At 37.9% G+C, this 24,559-nt stretch overlaps 1 protein-coding gene across 7 annotated transcripts in view; it reads left to right on the top strand.

The window, feature by feature from the left end:
- The window catches only part of CNTN4 (contactin 4), a 913,589-nt gene that overhangs the window by 866,261 nt on the left and 22,769 nt on the right, over window positions 1-24,559 (top strand). For 6 of the 7 annotated variants that reach the window (XM_032411803.1, XM_032411802.1, XM_032411800.1 and 3 more), the window contains 2 exons: window positions 15,104-15,279; window positions 19,663-19,783. In XM_032411803.1, coding sequence (XP_032267694.1) covers window positions 15,104-15,279; window positions 19,663-19,783 — 297 coding nt within the window. The remainder of the gene's footprint in view (window positions 1-15,103; window positions 15,280-19,662; window positions 19,784-24,559) is intronic. The other variant, XM_032411808.1, reaches the window with a different exon arrangement.

Consider the following 24,559-nt stretch of genomic DNA (forward strand, 5'->3'; position numbering starts at 1 on the left):
CCCTAGGGGTTTTTGTGTGTTTAATTCAAGTAACATGTTTCTGGAATGAAGAAGTAGTGTTTTTTGTTTTTTTGCTTTTTTCAGTTAACCAAGGCCTAGCCAGAAAATTGTTTTTCTTTTTGCCTTTAATAAATCCCTTTCTAAAGCATCTGACCAGGGGTGCCTGGGTGGCTCAGTCGTTAGTGTCTGCCTTCGGCTCAGGTCATGATCCCAGGGTCCTGGGATCGAGCCCCGCATCAGGCTCCCTGCTCAGCGGGAAGCCTGCTTCTCCCTCTCCCACTCCCCCTGCTTGTGTTTCCTCTCTTGCTGTCTCTCTCTCTGTCAAATAAATAAATAAAATCTTTAAAAAAAAATTTTAAAAAATAAAGCATCTGACCAATTTTTAAATGGTGATCTTCACTCATTATTTTTAGACAATATTAGCACCACATCACTTCACTAATCATGGCAAAGTCCAGCTGTTATTTTAGAGGAGAGTCAGTAAAGATGAAGAAAGTGTAGGACTAAGGGTCAGACTAGCACTCTGACTTTAGGTGGAAGTAGCAAGATGCAACTTACCTGAAAATGACTGTATTTACACTGATGCAGCTCTTCCAGCAAAGGTTTTCTATTTTAAAATCCTAAAATAGGATGGAATGTTGCTCCACAAAAGGATGCCTTTTCACTTTTCCAGAATTCTTTTGTGACTGTGTGCCTTCCTTTTGGTGTGAGTGTCCTTTATTTAGCGTGTGATCTCTTTTTTGTGTGTGTTTATGGAGCACAGGACTCTGCGGCTCTCTGCCTGTGTCTTTCTTGCTTTGTTTCTCTGTATTTCCATCTCCTCTTTGCCACCTCTCTGCTTTCCCATTCTCACCCCCCCCACTATTTTTACATAGATTATATCTAAGTTTTAAATTAGTGGATACGTGTTTAGATGTGTATGTTCCCTGTACCTAATTTAAAAGGCATGAAAAGTTCTAAACACCTCTCTAAAAATAAAACAAGTAGCTTTATACTTCTCTGACCCTCAATTGATTTTTTTTTTTTCTCTTTGGGTCAGCAACTCTCAATAGAAAAAAAAGTTTCCCTATCTCTGGTGTGGAAGATTGGACCAAATGTGCAGTGACCCTCAAATCCACCCTCAGAAAGTAGTTCTTCCCAGAAGAGTGTGTTTTCCAGCTATTTGCCTCCTTCTCCTCAAAATGAAGTGCACTAACAAAATCTGAATGAAGACTCTCCTAGTTTTCATTGTTCTTTCTTTAAGTTTCATTGAATGTGTATATAGATCACACTCTGAATGAAGCATGCACTGCAACAGAAAAAGAATCTTTATTAGCTAAATGAATGATGTCTTACCTGCCATGTGCAGGGCATTTCAACAATTGAAGGGGCCTAGTAGCTATTAATAGTTATCCATCCTGAAGGGTTTCAAGAAAAAAATTCAGTTAGAACTATAGACAAGCCCCCAAACAAGCTAGTCAGTAGTGACCCAGACTACTAGGGTAGGTGGAGTTGTTTGCTTTTGTTTTGCAGAAAGCTTTATAAATCAATCCCTCCTGCATCGAATAAAGGGAGGCTCACTAATAATGTCTACAAAGACAGTAATACCCTCCGTTTTAAGCTTCATATGCTCCTCAGTGACCTTTTCTCAAATCTATAAGCAAACAAAGAAACACGGCTTTAAAATATGAGAATTACTGCCTCTTTCCCAAGATGCAGAGTCCTTAAACTGAGGAATTTGAAAACATGTAGAAAATTGCTGACAGGAGCAGGATAAACAGAAAGGAGGGATGCCTTCTCCTTCTGCTGAGGATTCAGCACCACCTACTGACCAGATACTAACTAATCCTTCTCCGCCTAACAAGCTGCATGAATGACACTTGGTTGTTACTTTGCATGTAGTGACAATGGGAGGCACTATCCGTGGAATTCATTGTCCTTGCCTCAAGGTGTACATTTCATTGCTCTTGTAGTTTAGATAAATATTCTCTTACCTTGTATCATTAGATATAGCCAGATGTCCATCAGGTGCAATAATGTATACCTTTAATCAGCAAAGACCTTATTATGCCATTCTTATGTATTTCAATGATACAATTTACTTTATTTCACTGACACTAATGGGATTTCTTTGGGACCCTTTTGCCCAGTGACTCATAAGGGAGAGTTACTCATGTACAGTAGCTGAAGGAAACAGGCCTGTAATCCCTCCTTCTCAAACAGAAAGAATTGTAATTATTATTTGATGAGAATGTTTCTCCATGGTTAAAAGATAACCTGTGGTTCCAATTTATCATTCCTTTTTTAACTGCTGTTACAGAAAAACAAAAAAGGCATAGTGTAATTTTAATTATACCTTAGCTTGAACATATAGTTTATTTGTCAATGAAAATCTTTTCCAAGAGTCTGTTTAGATCATTTCTTTTCAATCCTAAAGAAAGATTCACAAAGAAAATGTGACAGGGTAAATTTAGCATACCCCCCCCTCCTTTGTTATGGCTTGCTGCTTTGCTTGAGGAGTATCCTTATTCGTAGAGGAAGCTTAGACAACTGCAGAAAATTCTTCCCATTTGGGAAGACATCCCAGCTGAGAAACCCAGATACTAAAACATGGCACAAATCCCAAACCCAGAGATTTGCTTTCCCTGGTGGCAGGTGAAAATAAGAGCACATGGATTGACCATGAATGATTTTAAGACATACTGTAACTGCCTCATTGAAAAATAAAACAAGACAAAACAAACTCATTATTAATGGTTGTAACTGATTTGGAGACCTGAAAGGCAACCAAGAGCATCTGGTGTCATTAAAACGGTCTTCGTAATTAAGTAGGTGCTCTCTGTGATGCATCTCATAGCTTTGATTATCATTTGGCTGCTCACTTCCCAAGTACCTATACTTGGCCACCCCGTTTGGCTTGTGCATAGCAGTTTCCATTTGTGACAGTCAAGCTTATTAAACAGCTCTGCTTTGTGTTTTTTCCCTAGTCCTTGAAAATAGATCGGTAAGCATTCTACTCAGGAGTGATTTGTAAATTGCTTTACAGAAGGCTCCCGTTTGTGCTCAGCCTGACTGGGGTCAGAATTTGCCTTGTGTTTTCTTCTGATGTCATTTGTCAAGTCGCAAACTTGTTCAAAGAACCAGGTCATAGTACCATGTGGCAGTATTTCTTGGCATGAATCAATTAAGAACCTTGACACATGAAAGTGCCCTGTGCCATTGGTGTGTTTTTTCCACCATCTAAAAAGGGTAGATTTCCTTGTCTTCAGCCAAGATAAAATCATTGTTGTTGTTGTTGTTTTTTTAATGGTTCCCTTTCCCTTCTACATACACAAACTCGTATTTTAATTGTGTTATCAGAGAGGTAAGATAAAGAGAAAAATAGCCTATGTTTGTTTTAAGATTTTTTTAAAATTTCCCATTTGCAGACATAGCTGCTCACTAGAAAACAAATCTTAATGGAAATAAGTGTCTGAAAGAAATCACACATCTAAAGAATTTCCAAGGGAGTAAAAATTTATAACCAAAATGGAGACTCAGAAACAAATACCAAATGTGTAGATGCCTGATGTTATCTAGATGATGATACACTGAATGTATATTATTTCATCAGCATATTTGGGCAGTGAAAGCTGTCCATGCCTAAAGTCAGGGCCTGGATCTCAGCTCCTTGCCAGGAAACTTGGGGGAAAAAAAAAACCTCTATCCAGATTTAAGAACTTTAAAAGGAATTTACCTATGGCCAGAGTGGGCAGCAAGGCCATCCAAGGAAACAAAGGCCAAGCCTGTACAGTATACAGCGGAATGCCCTATATTTTGCTGCCCTATATTTTGCTACCCTATGGGATGTAAATCCCAAATTCCTCATGTAACCTGATTTAAGACTTTACAACCACACAACAGGGAAGAATGCTCATGAGAAGGAAAAAAAACTCCCTTGTGAGATATAATTTCCAAACCAAAATTACAAAGACGGTGTCACCTTAAAAGAAAATCAGCAAGTACAACAAAGAGAACAATTTCAAACCCTCAAAAGTAGCAATAATAGAACAATCTGGAAGAGACTTGTAGCTAAGTAGTATAGATTTCTCAAGGGTAACCTCACCTACTCCATCACTCACTCCCTACTTCCCACTTAACTCCCTGACAGAAGGGATTCATGGCTGAAAAGCAACTGGGGGTGGGGGGGGGTGGACAAACTGGAAACTATGTTGGTTGTTTTGGTAGCTGTTTTATTTATTTATTTATTTATTTATTTATCTATTTATTTAAGATTTTATTTGTTTATTTGACAGAGAGATACAGCTAGAGAGGGACACAAGCAGTGGGAGTGAGAGAGGGAGAAGCAGGCTCCCTGCTGAGCAGGGAGCCCGACATGGGGGCTCAATCCCAGGACCCCAGGATCACGACCTGAGCCGAAGGCAGCCGCTTAACGACTGAGCCACCCAGGGCCCCTTGGTAGCTGTTTTAAAAGGCAGACCCTAATGACCTAGCTGAAAAGAATAATTGGAATATTAATCTCTTCTATTTAATGACAAATTATTCTCTAAAAGCTTAATATAATTTGAGTAATGCTGTGTTCCTGATATTAGGTATTTTATGAATGTGTTGACTCAAAGTTTCACCCTGGTGTGAAAGGAGGAAGCTCGGTGTTTCAGTTTTTGTAAAGTAATACATTCCCTGTATCTATTCATCTTCTAAGTAGTAGCATAAACCTTTAATTTTTAAGTAACATATGCTCTGGAATTTGAGTTGGACATCTTTTTTATTTTGTTTTTCTGCAGTGTACTCATTTTTAGATTTTACATTTTCAATATTAAAACAATCTAAGTCCCATCTTCCCTTCCATTCCATTCTCTTACTTTCCTACATCCCTTCCCTTCCCAGCACGTTGGAGTCTGCATAGGTAGCTGAGGATACAGGATAGTGAGGTGGGTTGGAGAGCTGTCGTGAGGCGTGGGTCTGTGGGCCCAGAATCCTAGGACATGGGATAGTTGAGTGTGGGTGCAGAGGTGGTGGGCAGAGGCGTCAGTTGACAAGGTTGTCGATTGGTTAGACTAAGCAAAAAATAAGTTGATTAAGCAAATAAGTAAATTTTTTTGTTTTGTTTTTATTTTTTTAATTTTGAATCCAGTATAGTTAACATACAGTTTTATATTAGTTTCAGGTGTACAATAGAGTGATTCAGCAGCCCTATACATTACTCAGTGCTTATCAGGATAAGTGTACTCTTAAACCCTTTCACCTATTTCACCCATCCTCCCATGCACTGCCCCTCTGGAACAAACTCCATCAGCTTGTTCTCTATAGTTAAGAGTCTGTTTCTTGGTTTGTCTCTTTCTCTTTTTCTTTCTCCTTTGTTCATTTGTTTTGTTTCTATTTTTTTTAAAGATTCATGTATTTATTTATTTGAGGGAGAGAGCATGTGCGAGGCAGGGGAGAGGCAGAGAAGAATCCCAAGCAGATGCCCCACTGAACGAGGAACCAATGCGGGGCTCGATCTCACGACTGAGATCATGACCTGAGCCGGAATCAAGAGTCAGACGCTCGACCAACTGAGCCACCCAGGCGCCCCCATTTGTTTTGTTTCTTAAATTCCACATATGAGTGAAATCTTATGGTATTTGTCTTCCTCTGACTGACTTATTTCACTTAGCATTAAGTGAAATCTCTCTCTAGCTCCATCCATGTTGTTGCAAATGGCAAGATTTCATTCTTTTTTATGGCTGAATAATATTCCAGTGTGTGTGTGTGTGTGTGTGTGTGTGTGTGTGTGTGTGTGTATTTACCACATTTTCTTTATCCATTCATCTATCAGTGGAGATTTGGGCTGCTTCCATAATTTGGCTATAGTAAATAATGCTGCAATAAACATAGGGGTGCATGTATCCCTTTGATTTAGTGTTTTTGTATTTTTTTAGTAAATACCCAATAGTGCCATTGCTGAATCATAGGGTAGCTCTATTTTTAACTTTCTGAGGAAACTCCATACTGTTTTCCATAGTGGCTGCACCAGTTTGCATTCCCACCATCAGTGCACTAGGGTTCCTTTTTTCCACATCCTCACCAACACATGTTGTTTCTTGTTTTGATTTTAGTCATTTTGACAGGTGTGAGGTGATATCTCATTGTAGTTTTGATTTGCATTTCCTTGATGATGAGTGATCTCGAGCATCTTTTCATGTGTCTGTTGGCCATCTGGATGTCTTCTTCGGAGAAGTGTATGTTCATGTCTTCTGCTCATTTCTTAGCTGGGTTGTTTTTTGGGTGTTGAGTTTGATAAGTTCTTTATATATTTTGAATCCTAACCCTTTATCAGATATGTCATTTGCAAATACTTTCTCCCATTCAGTAGGTTGCCTTTCAGTTTTATTGATTGTTTCCTTCACTGTGCAGAAGCTTTTTTATTTTGATGTAGTCCCCATAGCTTAGTGTTGCTTTTATTTCCCTTGCCTCAGGAGACGGATCTAGAAAAATGTTGTTACAGCAGATGTGAAAGAAATGACTGCCTATGCTCTCTTCTAGGATTTTTATGGTTTCAGGTCTTACATTGATATCTTTAATTCACTTTGAGATTATTTTTGTATATGGTGTAAGAAACTGGTCCAGTTTTGTTCTTTTGCATGTAGCTGTTTAGTTTTCCCAGCACCATTCGTTAGAGACTTTTTCCCATTGTGTATTCTTGACTCTTTTGTCAAAGATTAATTGACCATATAATCAAGGGTTTGTTTCTGGGCTTTCTGTCCTGTTCTGTTGATCAGTGTGTCTATTTTTGTGCCAATATCATACTGTTATGATTATTACAGCTTTGTAATATAACTTGAAATCTGGAATTGTCATACCTCCAGCTTTGCTTTTCTTTTTCAAGATTGTTTTGGCTCTTTGCAGTCTTTGGTGGTTTCATACAAATTGGGATTGTTTGTTGTAGTTCTGTGAAAAATACTGTTGGTATTTTGATAAGGATTGCATTAAATCTGTAGATTTCTTTGGGTAATATGGACATTTTAACAATATTTGTTCTTCCCATCCATGACCATGGAATATCCTTCCATTTGTTTGTGTCATCTTCAATTTCTTTCATCAGTGTTTTATAGTTTTCAGAGTACAGGTCTTTACCTCCCTGGTTGGCTTATTCCTAGGTATTTTATTATTTTTGGTGCAATTGTAAATGAGATCGCTTTTTTAGTTTTTCCTTCTATTGCTTCCTTATTAATGTATAGAAATGCAATGGACTTCTGTACATTGATTTTGTGTCCGGCGACTTTATTGAATTCATTTATCAGTTCCAGTAGTTTTTTGGTAGAGTCTTTAGGGTTTTCTATATGTAGTATCATGTCATCTGCAAATAGTCAGAGTTTTACTTTTTCCTTACCAAGTTGGATGCCTTTTATTCTTTTTGATTGTCTGATCACTGTGGCTAGGACTTCCAGTACTATGTTGAATAAAAGTGGTGAGAGTGGACATTCTTGTCTTATTCCTGATCTTAGGGGGAAAGCATTCAGGTTTTCACCATTGAGTATGATGTTAGCAGTGGGGCCTTTATTATGTTGAGGTATGTTCCCTCTAAACCTACTTTGTTGAGGGTTTTTATCATGAATGGATGTAGTGCTTTGTCAAATGCTTTTTCTGCATCTATTGAAATGATCATATGGCCTTTATTCTCCTTTCTCTTATTGATGTGATGTATCACATTGATTGATTTGTGAATATTAAACCACCCTTGCATCCCTCGAATAAATCCCACTTGATCGTGGTGAATGATTTTTTTAAAAATATATTGTTGGATTTAATTTGGTCGCCAATACTTGTTGTTTTTTGTGTTTTTATTTGAGCATTCTGACAGGTGTGGGTGATATCCCATTGTACTTTTGATTTGCATTTCCCTGATGATGAGTGATGTTGAACATCTTGTCATGTGTCTACTGGCCATCTCGATGTCTTCTTTAAAGAAATGCCTGTTCATCTCTTCTGCCCATTTTTTAATTGGATTTTTGTTTTTTGGGTGTTGAGTTGAAATGAGTAAATGTTTTGAAGACAAGATCTAGAGATAATTATAGAGGTATATTTATGTGTATTATACATATGTGTGTGCATATGTGTGCATGCACTTAGCTCTTTGGCTAAGGGGACCTAGAATCGTAAGCACATGGTGTCCACATCTTGATTTCTCAAAACCATCATCCACTAAAAATAACCAGTCCTCCCTGCAGAAATTGCTGATTCTAGGACTACAGCAAAGTGTAAGATGAGCCTTGAACATCTTACTGGGCCAGACAGTAAGGAACACTCAACAAATGAGCAAAATGTCACAAGGACACAGGAGCCAGTTTAAGAGGTTTGCCACTGGCCAAAATGGGGACTATTTGAGCATCAAAATAAATAACAATAGTAATGTATTAAAACCCATTGGATAAAATAGGAAGCCAAGAGTATATAGAGGAATGAATGAATGAATGAATGAATGAATGAGAGAGAGAGAGAGGAAAGTTCTTCCTTAAAAGAAAATGTCATCCAGTACATGTAGAGGAATGATGGAAACAGACTTGTCATTCAGCAGTCATCACAGGGGTGGTTGCTTCAGGCAGGAGTACTGAATGGATCCTAAGTCTGATGGGTCGAGGTGTGATGAGTGTCAGAATATTGGTGTAATTTCAGAATACCTCCTCACAAAATTCTAATCACTTACAAGGGGGAAAATGTTAAATATGAGGTAAAGAAACAATGCAGACACCAACATGGCCAAGTGATCAGGGTTTTTAACCATGGTTTTTAACCAGGGTCAGTGTGAAGATGAGTTCACATCACATCACATAGCTCCTGATCCAATGCACTTAGAAGATACACCACAACATTTCAGTGTTGTTCCTGCTGAGAATGCATGACAGACAAATCCAGGTTGAGAGTCAACCTATAGAATGTAAGGCCTATTCTCTTTAAAACTGTCAAGGATTTGAAAGGTAGGGAAAGACTAAAGAAATGGTCTAACTTGATGGATCCTGAAGAAGCATGACAAATAAATTCAACATGCTTTCCTGGATAAGGTCCTGGACTAAAATATAAAGAGACATGACTGAGAAAGTTAGCAAATTTTGATTGGGATCTGAATTGCCAAGTGATGATGTACCAGGGTTGATTTCTTTATTTGGAGGGTCATGTGCTGGTTGTTAGGAAAGTGACCTTGTTTGCATAAACACATGCTGGAATGTTTAAGGGTGATGAGACCTCGTGTCTGCAGTTGCTCTCAAAAAGTTCAGAAAAAGTCTAATGATAATGAGTAGATATTATATATTATAGATAATATCATGTTTGTTTATTTATTATAGATAAATATATAATATATAGATAATATCATATATTATAGATAAATATATAATATATAGATAATATGTTTATTTATTACATATCTTCATTATATGCAAGAACGAAAGAAGCAAATGCAGTAAAATATTAACAATGGAGGGGTCTGTGTGAAGGTGAAAGAATTCTTTGTACATTCCTGGCAACTTTTCTGTAAGTTTGAAATTATTTTTAAAATAAATTGCTCTTGGGGCACCTGGGTGGCTCAGATGGTTGGGCGTCTGCCTTCGGCTGGGGTCATGATCCCAGGGTCCTGGGATTGAGCCCCGTTTCGGGCTCTTCGCTCGGCGGGAGGTCTGCTTCTCCCTCTCCCTCTGCTTCTCTCCCTGCTCGTGCTCTCTCTCACTCTCTCTCTCTCTGTATCTCTGTGTCTCAAATGAATAAATAAAATCTTTAAAAAATAAAAAAATAAAATAAATTGCTTTTAAAGCAAGAAAAAAATAAATCCTTAATGTGTCAGTAATGAACACAGAGGAAGAGCCAGAATTTACACAGTGAGTGAACCCTTAGGTGGCTCCTTTTTTATGTTCTACTGGGTAAATAATAAGAAATATAACACAATACCTTCCCAATCTACAACACTTTTAAGGTTCAGGGTCTTATTTCTAGCATTAACCAATACCACCATTCACAGATTGTCATCAACTTATCCTTAACCACCTCTCATGAGTAGGTACAAAGCTAGGCACCAGGGATTATAAAAGTGTAAGATCTGGTCATTGACTCCCAGGAACCTGATCATAGGGGAGAAACTGGATATATGTAAATGATAGTCCGTGACAATGCTCAGGCTTAATGTTGAAGAAAGAGAACAAGCTTCACTCAAGGAAAAGATTACCAGTGAGGAGGGTGGTCAGGGAAGCATCAGTCTTCAGAGGGATAATAGGCTTTATCCAGCCTGGCTGGCCTTCAGTGTAATCTGACTTACCTTCTCTGATGGTGCCCACCTCTGCTTGAATACTTTTTGAATAGGTGATTCACATTCTCCTGAGGCAGCGCATTTCCCTGTTGAAAAGGTCAAATTATTGGAAAGTTCTCTCTTATACAGAGCCAAAATACACTTCTTTGTACCTTCTACTTTGGGTGACACAAAGTAAGTTTAATTCATCTTCTGCCTATAAACCCTTCACATATTTGAAGAGCACTCTTGTGTCTCCTGTAATTTCTCTTTCTTATGTCAAACATTTTCAGTTATTTTAGCCGTTACAGATTTGTTATGTGCTTCACTAACCTGGGTGCACTAATTTGCCAGTGAATCCAAAAGATGTTCCTAGCCAAGCTGTGGTCTCATTAATGCAAAATACAATGGGATTTTTACCTAAGACGAAATACCACACGCTATCTGTGCAACTTAATATTGCATTAGCTTTTTGAGGCAACTTCACAAACCCTGTTGACACTGAGATGTTCAAGTCTTTTCCACGTGAGCTGCCAATACAGTCTTCTTCTAGCTGTACCTTTGTAGCTGTTTTTTTTAAGTGTAGTCTTTTACCTTTATCCCTATTACATTTCATACTAAATGAAAGAATTGGTCCAGCTTGAAATCACTGTGGAAGTTGAATTTCATCTCATATTTAGGGTATTCCTTTTATGTGTGTTTTATGCAGAATTAGTAGATATAGTTCATCCAACACAGGTTTTATTTTTATTCAAAAAATGGGACCAATGCAGAGAGTGGAAATTCATCCCTAGGATGCTACCTCCAGGTTTTTTGTGAAAATTAACCCACCATCTTTGTTGTGGCATTTAACTACTATTAAAAATAGTTCTCTGGCCACTCCCCCTTGTGCCATTTCAGGTGAGCTGTCAGCTCTTTGACTAGCTCCTGTTTTTGAAGAATCCCATTTTTAAAGTTCCATCTATAAAAATTAATATAAAAAAGAAGACACAACCTGACTCAAAGGCATCATCAAAACCATTACAGTAAAGAAAGTCACTAACAAAAGGAGATGCATATTTTCTGTAAACGAAGAGCAATGAAACACACATTAAGTACTTTCCTGATAGTTACCGAGTGAATACCTTGGCACTGTGAGTGAAAGTATTTACCAACTAAAAGGAAGGGTTGGTATTGTATAGGGAAAGCAAAATCAAAATAGAATTCTTGTCCTGTGAACCCACAGGTACTTGTTTTTATAGATAATAAAAGCCCTAGATCAGAAAGCTTTTCCACCAATAGGGAAAGTCAGAAGATAATATAACTTGGATAATAAGTATTGTAATTTATGCATCAAATTGTTGACCTGATCGTTAACAGAGTTGTTAATAATTTTCTCTCTCTCTCTCTCATGGTTGTCCTGCTCTCAAGAACAAAGCACTTAGTGTACTTTCTGTCCTCTATCTATTATAGGAAACAATGTAGAACATGAGTATTTTTTTTTTTATTTTATTCTAGGAGGGTTAAACACTTGGTAAATATATACATTTTAAACATCAGTCCTCTGGAGTTCTGAATTTATCATTCTCTGCAGGATGAACCAACCACAAGCAGAAAAGTTTAGGGATGTTGTTGGTCATATTTATTGTTGGTATTTAATTATATCCAAATCCAGACATCAATTCACATCTCGAGTCCTAATTGCCTTTGAGAGTTCTATGTACAGAACAATAGCTGGAGTGACTCTTCAGAACAGAAGTCGTAAATATAGGTTCTTCCTGATCTTGATGAATTAAAACCCAAGGAGGGGAGACAGTTTTGTTTTGAAGAAGCCATCTGTTTATTTGTGTACAGCGTTTGTATTCAAATTTAAGGAAATTAATCAAGTAAAAAGCATCAGAATTCACAACACAGAAAACAGGAGTACTGAACAGGCATGCAATTTGAGAAAACCAAGTAGATAATGAGGTTTCAACCTCTTTAGTTTAATCTTCTCTAGTCCCAAGGAGACCTCTCTGGTGTGTGTACCCTGCATGACTTGCCTTGCCTTGATTCTTGCTCCTTCGGGGCTCAGAACAGGAATCGGTGATAAGTGCTAAATTCATGAATTAGCAGCTGTCAGCACAGACCGAACCAGCATAATCCTTGATTTAGGGAACTTCTCCAGTTCTTGGTTAACAGGCGACTGAGTTCACTAATAATAAGATCTGTCCCCACTCCCTACATGTGCATAAAGGAATGAACATTTCTTCAGGAAACAAATGTCAATTAAAAATGTGAGCCAGAATTGCAAATGACTCCAGGCTTTGGAATATGTGCCAACTCCTTGCTGCTCACCCAAAAGTTGTCAGGAGATAGGAAGCCAAGACATTTTTAAGGACTTGAGCCTGGACATTTGACTCTGCTCTCAGGAGTTTGATGTGTAGGCTTAGAGCTAGAGCCAGCATTTTATGCATGAAGTCATCGCTACTTTTTACCTTTTTAAGGCAGTAACTTCATTACTCTTGCAGTGAAACCCTCTGAAACTGTGTTCACCCCACGGCCTTCTCTGAATTTCTTCTGCATTTAAATATCTTAAGTGGACTGTACATAAGCAAGAGTACAAATTGCTATATTATGCCCTTAGACTTGGTCTCTGGATGATTTGTGAATGGATATCATGTTTTCAGCTAAATGAAAGGATGCAGCTCAGCACAGCAGATAGTTCCTTTTAAACACTCTTAGGCATCAGTTTCCCTCATCCATTAGGTAGAGATGATAATAATACCTATTTGTTAAGAATAAATGTAAAGTTTTAACACAGTGTCTGGAATGTAAGGGGCTCAGCTAGTAATTATGAATGTTTTCATTCCCTCATTCTCTTTTATATCTCTTTGGCTACCAAGGCACTGTCATCCATGCAACACACACTACATGCTTGGTGGATAAATCAACAAATGAATGTTCTTTAAGATAAGAATCTAAATTGTGAAATCAGTACACAGGTAGTTAAAGGATAATTAGGCAACATCTCGCTGAATAAAAACCATACACACATACGATTTTGGCCAGGAATTATTCGTTCCAGTCTTCATTCTATAGATGAGGAAAATTTAAATTTTAAAAGCAAAAATTATTCTAAAGTGCTTTGTTCTCAATTCCTTCCCTCATTTAAAAAAAAAAAATCTCAATCTGCATCTATACCTGCAGATCAGTTAATCACTAGAGCAAATTTTGATTATGTGACTTGTAAAAGCCTCAGGTTTTAAAATAAAGGATTTCCCTCCCATCATCTCTTAGCTGGGAATACCTGTTTTTACCTTCTCTTTTCATGAACTTCACTCATACGGCAATGACTGAAAGCACAAGCAGTCCATTTATGATCTTTTCCTAGTTTTGGAAAACAGCAAAAGTATATTTCACTCCAAGCTGATAATCTGTTTATGGACACAGACTTTCCTTTTCTAATGACTTGAAATGTGTGCTTTCCATAGTTGGATAAAAGGGCAGAAAAACTCTTTTAAATACTCTCTTTAAAGAGGAGGTTTTTGTATGCATTGCTGGAAAGTAAGACTCATCAAACATGTCCTATGAGACATCATTTCAAAATTTCCAACTGAGATTTTAATCGAGGAGATACACTTAATAAATATTTATATACCCCACAGCCTGAAATATAATCCTGTGAGTATAGAAGGGTATTAATCAATGTTCTTTCATTGTTTTGTTTGCTTTTGATTTGTCTTCTTTGTTATGGTTTGTTTAGTTGGTTTAGTTTGATTTGGTTTAGTGCAGAGAAATTTCTGGAATATGGCTGAATTCAGAATTTCATTCTTTAGGTATTTATATGACCTTTATATTTAACTCAAATTTCTTTTCACCATTGTATTCTGACAACATTTTATGAAATCATATTGCAGTGAAAAATAAAAGATCATCAGCACGTCAGTGTAGGATTAGGGTTTATAAACTGTCTCAGCTAAACAAGCCCATTTCCTTTTCAATTAAAATCATAATGTAAAGGGTGAATTTAAAAGCGTATTAGTACTTATTTTAAAGATGTAATATACATATGCAAATATATATAATTTTGTCAATGAGTTCATTACAGCATTTTTATATTATATTTATAAAAAATTTGCTAAAATGTCTTAGTTTCAAAATGGTTGAGACTATAAACTTAATAGTACATTATGCAGATTATAAAAATATGTAGATAAAGATATAAACCTGTATTATATTAACTAGAGAAAAAAGGAAAATCATATGTGTATCATATTATAAGAATGCAAAACAAAACAACTTGAAAAACTATAAACCAAAAAGACAGAGGGAAATTACATCAAAATGAAAAAAGACATTTTATCTGGACAGTAAGGAGAGTAAGTAGGATTTGTTTTGTTTTGTTTTGTTTGTTTTTTGGTCTCTTCTTTTAACTTTCTTAAATTTCCTAAATTTCCCATACTAAACATTTATCACTTTTATAATAAGGTAGGGGGGAGTCAAACAAACTTCAAATTAACATGGATTTCTCCTGTTAGTATTCAACTGAATTACTGCTTTCTAGTGACACTGGGGAGATATGAAAACCTTTTTAAAGAGGCAGTTTCCAAGCAGGCTGTCAGAAGTAGGCCCTTCCATTAGTGTCTTCAGAGATCTAACCTCAGTGCTCCCCAGCTGAGTTTTGTTGCTCTGTGAAGATTCACATAATGAGTGTTTTCATCTTTTCATATTAAAAATGACCTCCTGGCCTGAAGCTCAGCTTCCCAGATGACTGAGGTTTACTGGTCACAGCCTAAGAAAAAATAAAGCAAAACTACTTAGTATTTCATCCTGCTCTTGGATTCTATGTTTTACTTCCACACAAGCTCACAGGCTTTGTTAATGATTTGCCTTTGTTTTCACCCACAGATCCAACAAGGGTGATGGTACCCCCTTCCAGCATGGATGTCACTGTTGGAGAAAGTATTGTTCTGCCTTGCCAGGTAACACATGATCACTCGCTAGACATCGTGTTTACTTGGTCATTTAATGGACACCTGATAGATTTTGACAAAGATGGGGACCACTTTGAAAGAGTTGGAGGGGTAAGTATTAATATCAAACTGTCTATAGGAAATTGAGTATGCACTGAACTTGAGTATGCAAAGTGACTCAACTTGTTTAGACTAACTTGAAAAGAAATATAAGGTTATTCTTGATCTTGTTCCAACACCTGATTTTAAGAAATTCTTGGTTAATTCCTGCTCCTTTTTGCCTGATCAGTGAGGCCCCACTTACTGAGTAACCCTAGATGACAGTCCTCTGCATCCCCACAACAATGCTATAGGCTAGTTATTCCGAACTATGTATGAATCAGGAAACTAGAGCTCGGGGGGATATGTATGGTTTGCCTTGGCCTCAAAGCCCTAAACTGTGGAACTCAGCTTTAAACTTCAAATCCCTGGGGGCGCCTGGGTGGCTCAGTCGTTAAGCATCTGCCTTGGGCTCAGGACGTGATCCCAGGACCCTGGGATCGAGCCCAGCATCGAGCCCCGCACTGGGCTCCCGGCTCATTGGGAGGCCTGCTTGTGTTCCCTTTCTCACTGTGTCTCTGTCTGTCAAATAAATAAATAAAATCTTAAAAAAAAAAAAAAAAAAACCAACTTCAAATCCCTGGCTCTGTGCTCCACGCAATACCATATATCATAGCACATGATTAAGAAAATATCTTAAGGACAGTTTACTCATGTGGTTTTAGGCTGCTGATTAAACTCTGCTTGGCTCTTATAGAAGTCTCATTGTGACATTAGGGCTCTCTTTCTTGAATCTGAAAGTCTGATCAGGGTATTTATTATCTCCAGGTAATTTTGAATTCAAATGTTTGAATTTTCATAATGCCTTCCTTTCCATAAAAATACATATTACCATTGAATACACACCAAGATGAGGTTAAATCTGGAAACAATCTGTATCTATCACAATTGTTCTCAAAAAAAATTTTTTTACCCTAATACTGCTGTACATTCCCATTAGTAATAAAGATTCACTCTGGCTGCCATGCTCATGGAGGGGTCCAACCAAAGACAGAAGAAAATAAAAATGAGGCGATGACTTGAAAAAAGCCCTCCCCATTCCTCTGCCATAGGAATCTAATTTGCCCTCTTCATTTTGGCTCCCCTCCCCCTTATGTTGAGAATAAGTGGGCTAAAGCTTATAAAATTACCTGTATGATATGTTGAGGGCCTGTTTTCCACTCAACTATAATACTAGTTCTGTTAATTACATTCTTGCTGCCTTTCTCAAATGATGTCTCTCATGGAACACCAAGAATAATCTGAACAGTTTCTCAATTTTTCCAAAGATCATATATAACTGGTAATATTTTAGATACATAGGAGAGAAGTTAGTTTATTACATCAGTGGATGCCTTGGGTCACGAGGGATTCACTCTTAGAATCCTGGTTGAGAAAGCCTGGATGAAATTGCCAATATTAAGCATTCTGGACTTCTTTGATATGATTCAGCTTAATAACCAAGTGGGAGAGATATTAATTTCACAAGGGCATTGAAGATATTAAATACCTTCAGGTCTAGAAAAGTGCATAACCTAATGCCTTCCACAAAAGTAGTACTTGATAAATTTTAATAGTTGTACTAATTGAAGGAAGAATAACATGGATTTTAATAACAGGAAAGTGTAAATTGAGAAAACCTTCATAGATTAAGCAGAATATTAGTTTTCATGCTAAGACCAATGTCTTGGCCAGGAGAGATATTAAAAATATTATCTCCCAGAATGGCACAGGCACCAACCAATTAGAACAGTTGCCTGACCGATCAAAATAGATGCCCTATCAGTCAGACAGATGTGGATTTTATGCTGGACTGGCTGAGGCACAGGTGGGGACACCCCTAATGGAGTCAAGCACTAATGACCACCTTTCATAGAGAGCTCTGTCTGTGGAATCAGTCATTAGCCTCTCATATGGGAAAAGCTTGTCTCTTCTGTGAAACTCTTGCTGATACCCATCAGTTATTGCTAAGAAGTGCAAAATTCAGGACAGCACTACAAATTGTGAGAAATCAGTGTATTAGCCCCCAGGATCTTTAATGTCTATGGCGGTAGAACTTGACAGCAGAAGAGGGAAGGAAGCAATGCTGCAAGCCATTTCAGTTTCTGCTTCCTGGGTCAGCATGGTGGAAGGGATGCTTGGTAGAACCAACCTGTTGCAGTTTTCGGAAAAGCTGTTATTTCCTTGTCCTTTGACGGCCTCCAAGTGCTCTGTCAGGAACAGAACAGACCACAACAAGAAAAAATAAGCTGGTACTGTTTTGTTCACTTTGGTAGGAACATGAATGTAGATCTCAGTAAACTGTTTCATCTGGATGACTTCAAAGGAAAAAAGAAAGTTGATTGTGGTCTCCTTCTGTGAGACTCTTACCTCAATCCTGACTTTATTTTTTTCTTTGTTTCAGTTTTACTTTAAAAACACAACTCTGATCCAAATCTGTAAATAAAGACAGCACATTCTGTTAATACATTGTTGTACTCTGAAATTTCCAGGCTACAACTAGTTTATTCTGACTTTAATCCCTTGGTGAATGAAATGGATAATCGACATAGTATACCCATTTCTTTAAAACAAATATGGCTTTCCACCTTCCCTGCACATACCTCCTTGTGAGGCATATTTTTTTGTTTAAACCTATACTCAAGAGTCCTATCCACATGAATGTCTTAGGTAAAGAAGTATTAATTATGATGGTGATGATCCTTTATATTTGCAAAGCGCCTAATCATTTATCAAGCACTTTCATGTCTATCAGCTCTTTAATCCTCACAGAAAGCCTGAGGAATAGGGTAACAATTATTATCCTATTTTACTGAGCAATTATAAGACTTGATTAGTAAATAGAATCTGAATGAGAACCCAAGTGTTATAAATAAAACAGCTTACTGGTAAAAATAAATAAATAAATAAAAATCACAGCTCTCCTTGAGTTAGATTTAATATTTTTGACCTGATACTTGTGGTCATCAATAATACCAATTTAAATTAACTCTGTGCTTCCCAGTTTTCAGGATTTCACGTACACATACAGTCTCATTTGATTCTCACAACCTCACCCAGTGGACAATGCATCCTTCTTTCACAGGTCAGTTAATTAAGACCCAGAGACTTACATGAAATCTCACAGCAGGGATCAGCCCAAGACAACTGAGTACCTAAACATCAGCTCTCCCTTCACTGAATGCTTGAGCCTCTCTTCTAAACTTATTTACAACTATTGGCAGTTCCAGGTTTTCCATTGTCCTGGATGGATTTGTGATATATTGCTCTAAAACAAAGGGAATTAAGTACACATTAAATTAGATTGAGAATAAGGTCTTTCCAGATGGTAGAATGGCCTGACTTTGTGGATTCACATCCTGGCTCTCCCATTTATTAGCTAAGTGATTTTTAGGCAAGTCATACAACCTCTTTGTGCTTGAGTTTCTTCACCTATAAAGTAAGGATAACAGGAGCACCTACCTTATAGAACATGTGAGTATTTAGCTTTAATATATGGCTCCCATATTTAAATACTGTTAAGCATTATCCAACATGATTGTCATTTGGAAGAATAGCAACAGGGCCAACATAACCTATGTTATCTTGTCATCTGTTGTGGGGTTTGAAGTAAGCATAGCTTCCTGAATCTGACCTCTAGGGAGCACTCATACGCAAGCCACCTGTTCTCCAAGCTTTTGATGAACAGAGCTGTGAAACAATGAAACTCCAAGGTGTAGCCATGTTCTTTAGTTGTGATAAACTGTAGAGGCATCGTCTCATATTTATTAAAAGTACCATGCTGGTGAACATGTAGGAATATTTCTAGGGCACATAGAAGTCCATACTGGGATGTAATCAGTCCCATGCATCCGCTAATCAAACTTGCATTTGGCATTTCAAAAACAAATTAGCAGCATTCCACACTAGGTGATGCTAGATTTCCTTGGAGAGTGTGGTCCTCATACTCTATTAATTCAAACCTGGGAGCAATCAAAATGCTGGCTGTAAGACAGAGTTGTGCAGGAAAATGCAGATGCCTCCAAATGTGGGCCTGCCTCCCCTTTCCAAATATAGAGTTCCAAAGTATTGGAATGCCAGTGAAGGCTGCAGGTTGAGGGCATATCTGAAAAAAACCCCAGGACTAGATCAAGAGCCACCTTAAGTAAGTTTAAGTGCTTCCGACCTGGGTGGCAACCTGCTCTGGAGACCCAGAGAAGCCAGACACCCGAGGTCTTGTCCAAGGTGTGTTCTGAAAGTGTTGGTGTTCTTATCTCCCAGGCAGGTTCACATATTTTTAATAGGCCATGCCTTGCATCACTAATGTTTTCATCAGCCAGTGTAAAATAAATCCATTAGTCACAGTGTCCTTCATGTGATAATGATATTTAGAACTCATTAAAAAGTAATTGTAACCACTTTCCCCTACTTTATCAGCAGGATTCAGCTGGTGATTTGATGATCCGAAACATCCAGCTGAAGCATGCTGGGAAATACATCTGCATGGTCCAAACAAGTGTAGACAAGCTCTCTGCTGCTGCAGACCTGATTGTAAGAGGTATGGGAGTGTTGGGTTCTATTCTTGGAATACTTTTGTGATATCTACTCCTGCACAGATTTCTAAAAACCTCTCTGGCTTAGAATTACGGGGAAAGTCAGATAGAAGCTAAACATTGTAAACAGTGGTTAACAGCCCACAGAAGTTCTGTGTGTATCTCTTTCTCATGGGGGGGGGGGGGGGGGGCGGGGGGGATCACCAGAAAGTGCAGAGCAAATCGGGTTACTCCGTACTGAAAATAACTCCTGTGAGTGCCCGGAGTGCCCCGATGTATGCCTGTTGGGCTTGATAGGACCTTCTAGAATAATTTTGGATTAACAAAAGCAAATAGTTTACAGAAGGATCAGACTGCACCTTTTGATGTTTTATCTGGGCTAAGCCAAATTAGTGACTTAGGGCACTGATAGAACTGTGACTTCAGAAAAATCACCAGTTTTTCCCAGTTCCCTTTTTTTCCCTAAAGTTAATAGTTCTCTCCAGTTCTTAAAATATGGCTTTAGAGGGAAACCACTTCCTGCCTGCCTGGAATGTAGTAAATCAGCCTACAAACTGACATTTGTGAGGTTTTCTTGAGTCCTACCCACATGGCCTAGCTTCAACCTAATGGCCCCAAAGGCCCTGGCTGAGCCCCATGGAACCAGTTTATAAAGCAACAGCAAATGGAGTTTTAACAAATATTTTTATATTGAAATTAAAATTTGGGGGAACCAGTGGACGTACCCAGAATCAAACGGACTCATGCTCGGGACTTTTCTAAAGTGTTGAAAGTGAAGCCAAATCAGAACATCCAAATAATCTCTTGGCTAGCACCTCCTTCCTCTGAACCCTAACCATTGGTGGTTCAGAATCTTCGGCCAGCAGAACCTTGAGTGCAAGAATACAAAACTCCAGCGGAAATCAGGTGTGGAGGCAGGGTAAATCTGAGTTCAGGGAGAACAAGGTATTATTGGAAGCAACAGACGTCTTGCCGTAACCTCTAGGCAGAACCTGAGGGGGGAGATGTGTGGGAGTTAGCAACTTAAACTCATTGTCAAGAGAGGTTAAAGAAAAATAGCTTTTCCATCCCTGCCTTCGTTCCTCTTTAAATTGCCTACAAAAACCTTTCAGTAACACTACAGTACAGATAACACTACAGATAAGAGCCAGATAAGAGAAAAAAACTTTCAACCTGGGTTGAGCTACCCATTGAATAACTTATGGAAACGTGTTTATTTCCATTTTATTTTTTTATTTATTTATTTTTTTAGTAATAGGTCTGTTTTTATTGTTCCATTGATTTTGATTTTACTAATTAAGAATGCTGTGTTTTTGCTTTACTAGGTACATTTGTAATTACAAACTTGTGTATTTTATCTTTATTTACTTAGTATCAAATAATTCCATATTACTGAACCAATGATAAAATTAATTTTTTCTCTTTCTTTTTTTTTTGTAGTTTTTAATTTTATCATATTATGTTAGTCACCATACAATACATCATTAGTTTTTGATGTAGTGATCCACAATCCATTGTTTTCGTATAACACCCAGTGCTCCATGCAGTACGTGCCCTCCTTAATACCCATCACCGGGCTAACCAATCCCTCCTCCCCCCTCCCCTCTAGAACCCTGTTTGTTTCTCAGGTCCATAGTCTCTCATGGTTCATCTCTCCCTCCAGTTCCCGCCCCCCCCATTTTTCCCTTCCTTCTCCTAATGTCCTCCATGTTATTCCTTATGTTCCACAAATAAGTGAAACCATATGATAATTGACTTTCTCTGCTTGACTTATTTCGCTTAGCATAATCTCCTCCAGTCCCATCCATGTTGATGTAAAAGTTGGGTATTCATCTTTTCTGATGGCTGAGTAATATTCCATTGTATATATGGACCACATCTTCTTTATCTATTCATCTGTTGAAGGGCATCTCGGCTCTTTCCACAGTTTGGCTATTGCAGACATTGCTGCTATGAACATTGGGGTGCATATGGCCCTTCTTTTCACTACATCTGTGTCTTTGGGGTAAATACCCAGTAGTGCAATTGCTGGGTCCTAGGGTAGCTCTATTTTTAAATTTTTGAGGCACCTCCACACTGTTTTCCAAAGTGGCTGTACCAACTTGCATTCCCACCAACAGTATAAGAGGGTTCCCCTTTCTCCACAACCTCTCCAACATTTGTTGTTTCTTTCCCTGTCCATTTTGGCCATTCTAACTGGTGTAAGGTGGTATCTCAGTGTGGTTTTGATTTGGATTTCCCTGATGGCTAATGATGATGAACATTTTTTCATGTGTCTGTTAGCCATTTGTATGTCTTCTTCAGAGAAGTGTCTGTTCATCTCTTCTGCCCACTTTTTGACTTGATTATTTGTTTTTTGGGTGTTGAGTTTGAGAAGTTCTTTATAGATTTTGGATACCAGCCCTTTATCTGTAGTGTCATTTGCAAATATCTTCTCCCATTCTGTGGGTTGCCTCTTTGTTTTGTTGACTGTTTCCTTTGCTGTGCAGAAGCTTTTTATCTTGATGAAGTCCCAAAAGTTCATTTTTGCTTTTGTTTCACTAGCTTTTGGAGATGTATCTTGAAAGAAGTTGCTGTGGCCGATGTCAAAGAGGTTACTGCCTATGTTCTCCTCTAGGATTTTGATGGATTCCTGTCTCACATTGAGGTCTTTCATCCATTTTGAGTTTATCTTTGTGAGTGGTGTTAGAGAATGGTCGAGTTTCATTCTTCTGCATGTGGCTGTCCAATTTTCCCAGCACCATTTATTGAAGAGACTGTCTTTTTTCCATTGCATGTTTTTTCCTGCTTTGTCAAAGATTATTTGACCATAGAGTTGAGGGTCCATATCTGGGTTCTCTATTCTGTTCCATTGGTCTGTATGTCTGTTTTTGTGCCAGTACCATGCTGTCTTGGTGATCACTGATTTGTAATATAGCTTGAAATCGGGCAACATGATGCCCCCAGCTTTGTTTTTCTTTTTCAACATCTCTTTGGCGATTCGGGGTCTTTTCTGATTCCATACAAATTTTAGGATTGTTTGTTCCAGCACTTTGAAAAATGTCATTGGAATTTTGATCGGGATGGCATTGAAGGTATAGATTGCTCTGGGTAGCATAGACATTTTAACAATGTTTATTCTTCCAATCCATGAGCATGGAATATTTTTCCATCTTTTTGGGTCTTCTTCAATTTCTTTCATGAGTGTTCTGTAGTTCCTAGAGTATAGATCCTTTACCTCTTTGGTTAGGTTTGTTCCGAGGTATCTTATGGTTTTTGGTGCTATTGTAAATGGAATCGTTTCTTTAATTTCTCTTTCTACAGTTGCGTTGTTAGCGTATAAGAAAGCAACTGATTTCTGTGCATTGATTTTGTATCCTGCCACATTACTGAATTGCTGGATGAGTTCTAGTAATTTGGGGGTGGAGTCTTTTGGGCTTTCCACATAAAGTATCATGTCATCTGCGAAAAGAGAGAGTTTGACTTCTTCTTTGCCAATTTGAATACCTTTTATTTCTTTTTGTTGTCTAATTGCTGTTGCTAGGACTTCTAGTACTATGTTGAACAATAGTGGTGAGAGTGGGCACCCTTGACATGTTCCTGATCTTAAGGGAAAGGCTCTCAGCTTTTCCCCATTGAGGATGATATTCACTGTGGATTTTTCATAGATGGATTTTATGAGCTTGAGGAATGTTCCCTCTATCCCTATACTCTGGAGAGTTTTAATCAGGAAAGGATGTTGTATTTTGTCAAGTGCTTTTTCTGCATCAATTGAGAGGACCATGTGGTTCTTCTCCCTCCTCTTATTAATGTATTCTATCACATTGATTGATTTGTGAATGTTGAACCACCCTTGCATCCCAGGGATAAATCCCACCTGGTCGTGGTGGATGATCCTTTTAATGTATTGTTGGATCCTATTAGCTAGGATTTTGTTGAGGATTTTGGAATCCATATTCATCAGGGATACTGGTCTGAAATTCTCCTTTTTGATAGGGTCTTTGCCTGGTTTGGGGATTAAGGTAATGCTGGCCTCATAGAATGAGTTTGGAAGTTTTCCTTCTGTTTCTATTTTTTGAAACAGCTTCAGTAGAATAGGTATTATTTCTTCTTTGAATGTTTGGTAGAATTCCCCAGGGAATCCATCAGGCCCTGGACTCTTGTTTTTTGGGAGGTTTTTGATCACTGCTTCAATCTCGTTACTGGCTATTGGCCTATTCAGGTTGTCAATTTCTTCCTGTTTCAGTCTTGGCAGCTTATAGGTTTCCAGGAAGGCATCCATTTCATCCAGATTGCTCAGTTTATTGGCATATAGTTGTTGATAATAATTTCTAATAATTGTTCCTATTTCCTTGGTGTTAGCCGTGATCTCTCCCCTTTCATTCATAATTTTATTAATTTGGGTCCTTTCTCTCTTCTTTTGGATAAGTCTGGCCAGTGGTTTATCAATCTTATTAATTCTTTCAAAGAACCAACTTCTAGTTTCGTTGATCTGATCTACTGTGTTTCTGGTTTCTAATTCATTGATTTCTGCTCTAATTTTAATTATTTCTCTTCTAATGCATGGCTTAGGCGTCGTTTGTTGCTTTTTCTCTAGTTCTTTAAGGTGTAGAGTTAGTTGGTGAATTTGGGATTTTTCTATTTTTTTGAGTGAGGCTTGGATGGCTATGTATTTCCCCCTTAGGACCACCTTTGCAGTATCCCATAGGTTTTGGACCGATGTGTTTTCGTTCTCATTGATTTCCATGAATTGTTTAAGTTCTTCTTTGATTTCAAGTTCCAGTTTTAGAGCATTGTGGTCT

This window comes from Phoca vitulina, unplaced genomic scaffold, assembly GCF_004348235.1.
Source record: "Phoca vitulina isolate PV1807 unplaced genomic scaffold, GSC_HSeal_1.0 scaffold13, whole genome shotgun sequence".
Taxonomy (NCBI): domain Eukaryota; kingdom Metazoa; phylum Chordata; class Mammalia; order Carnivora; family Phocidae; genus Phoca; species Phoca vitulina.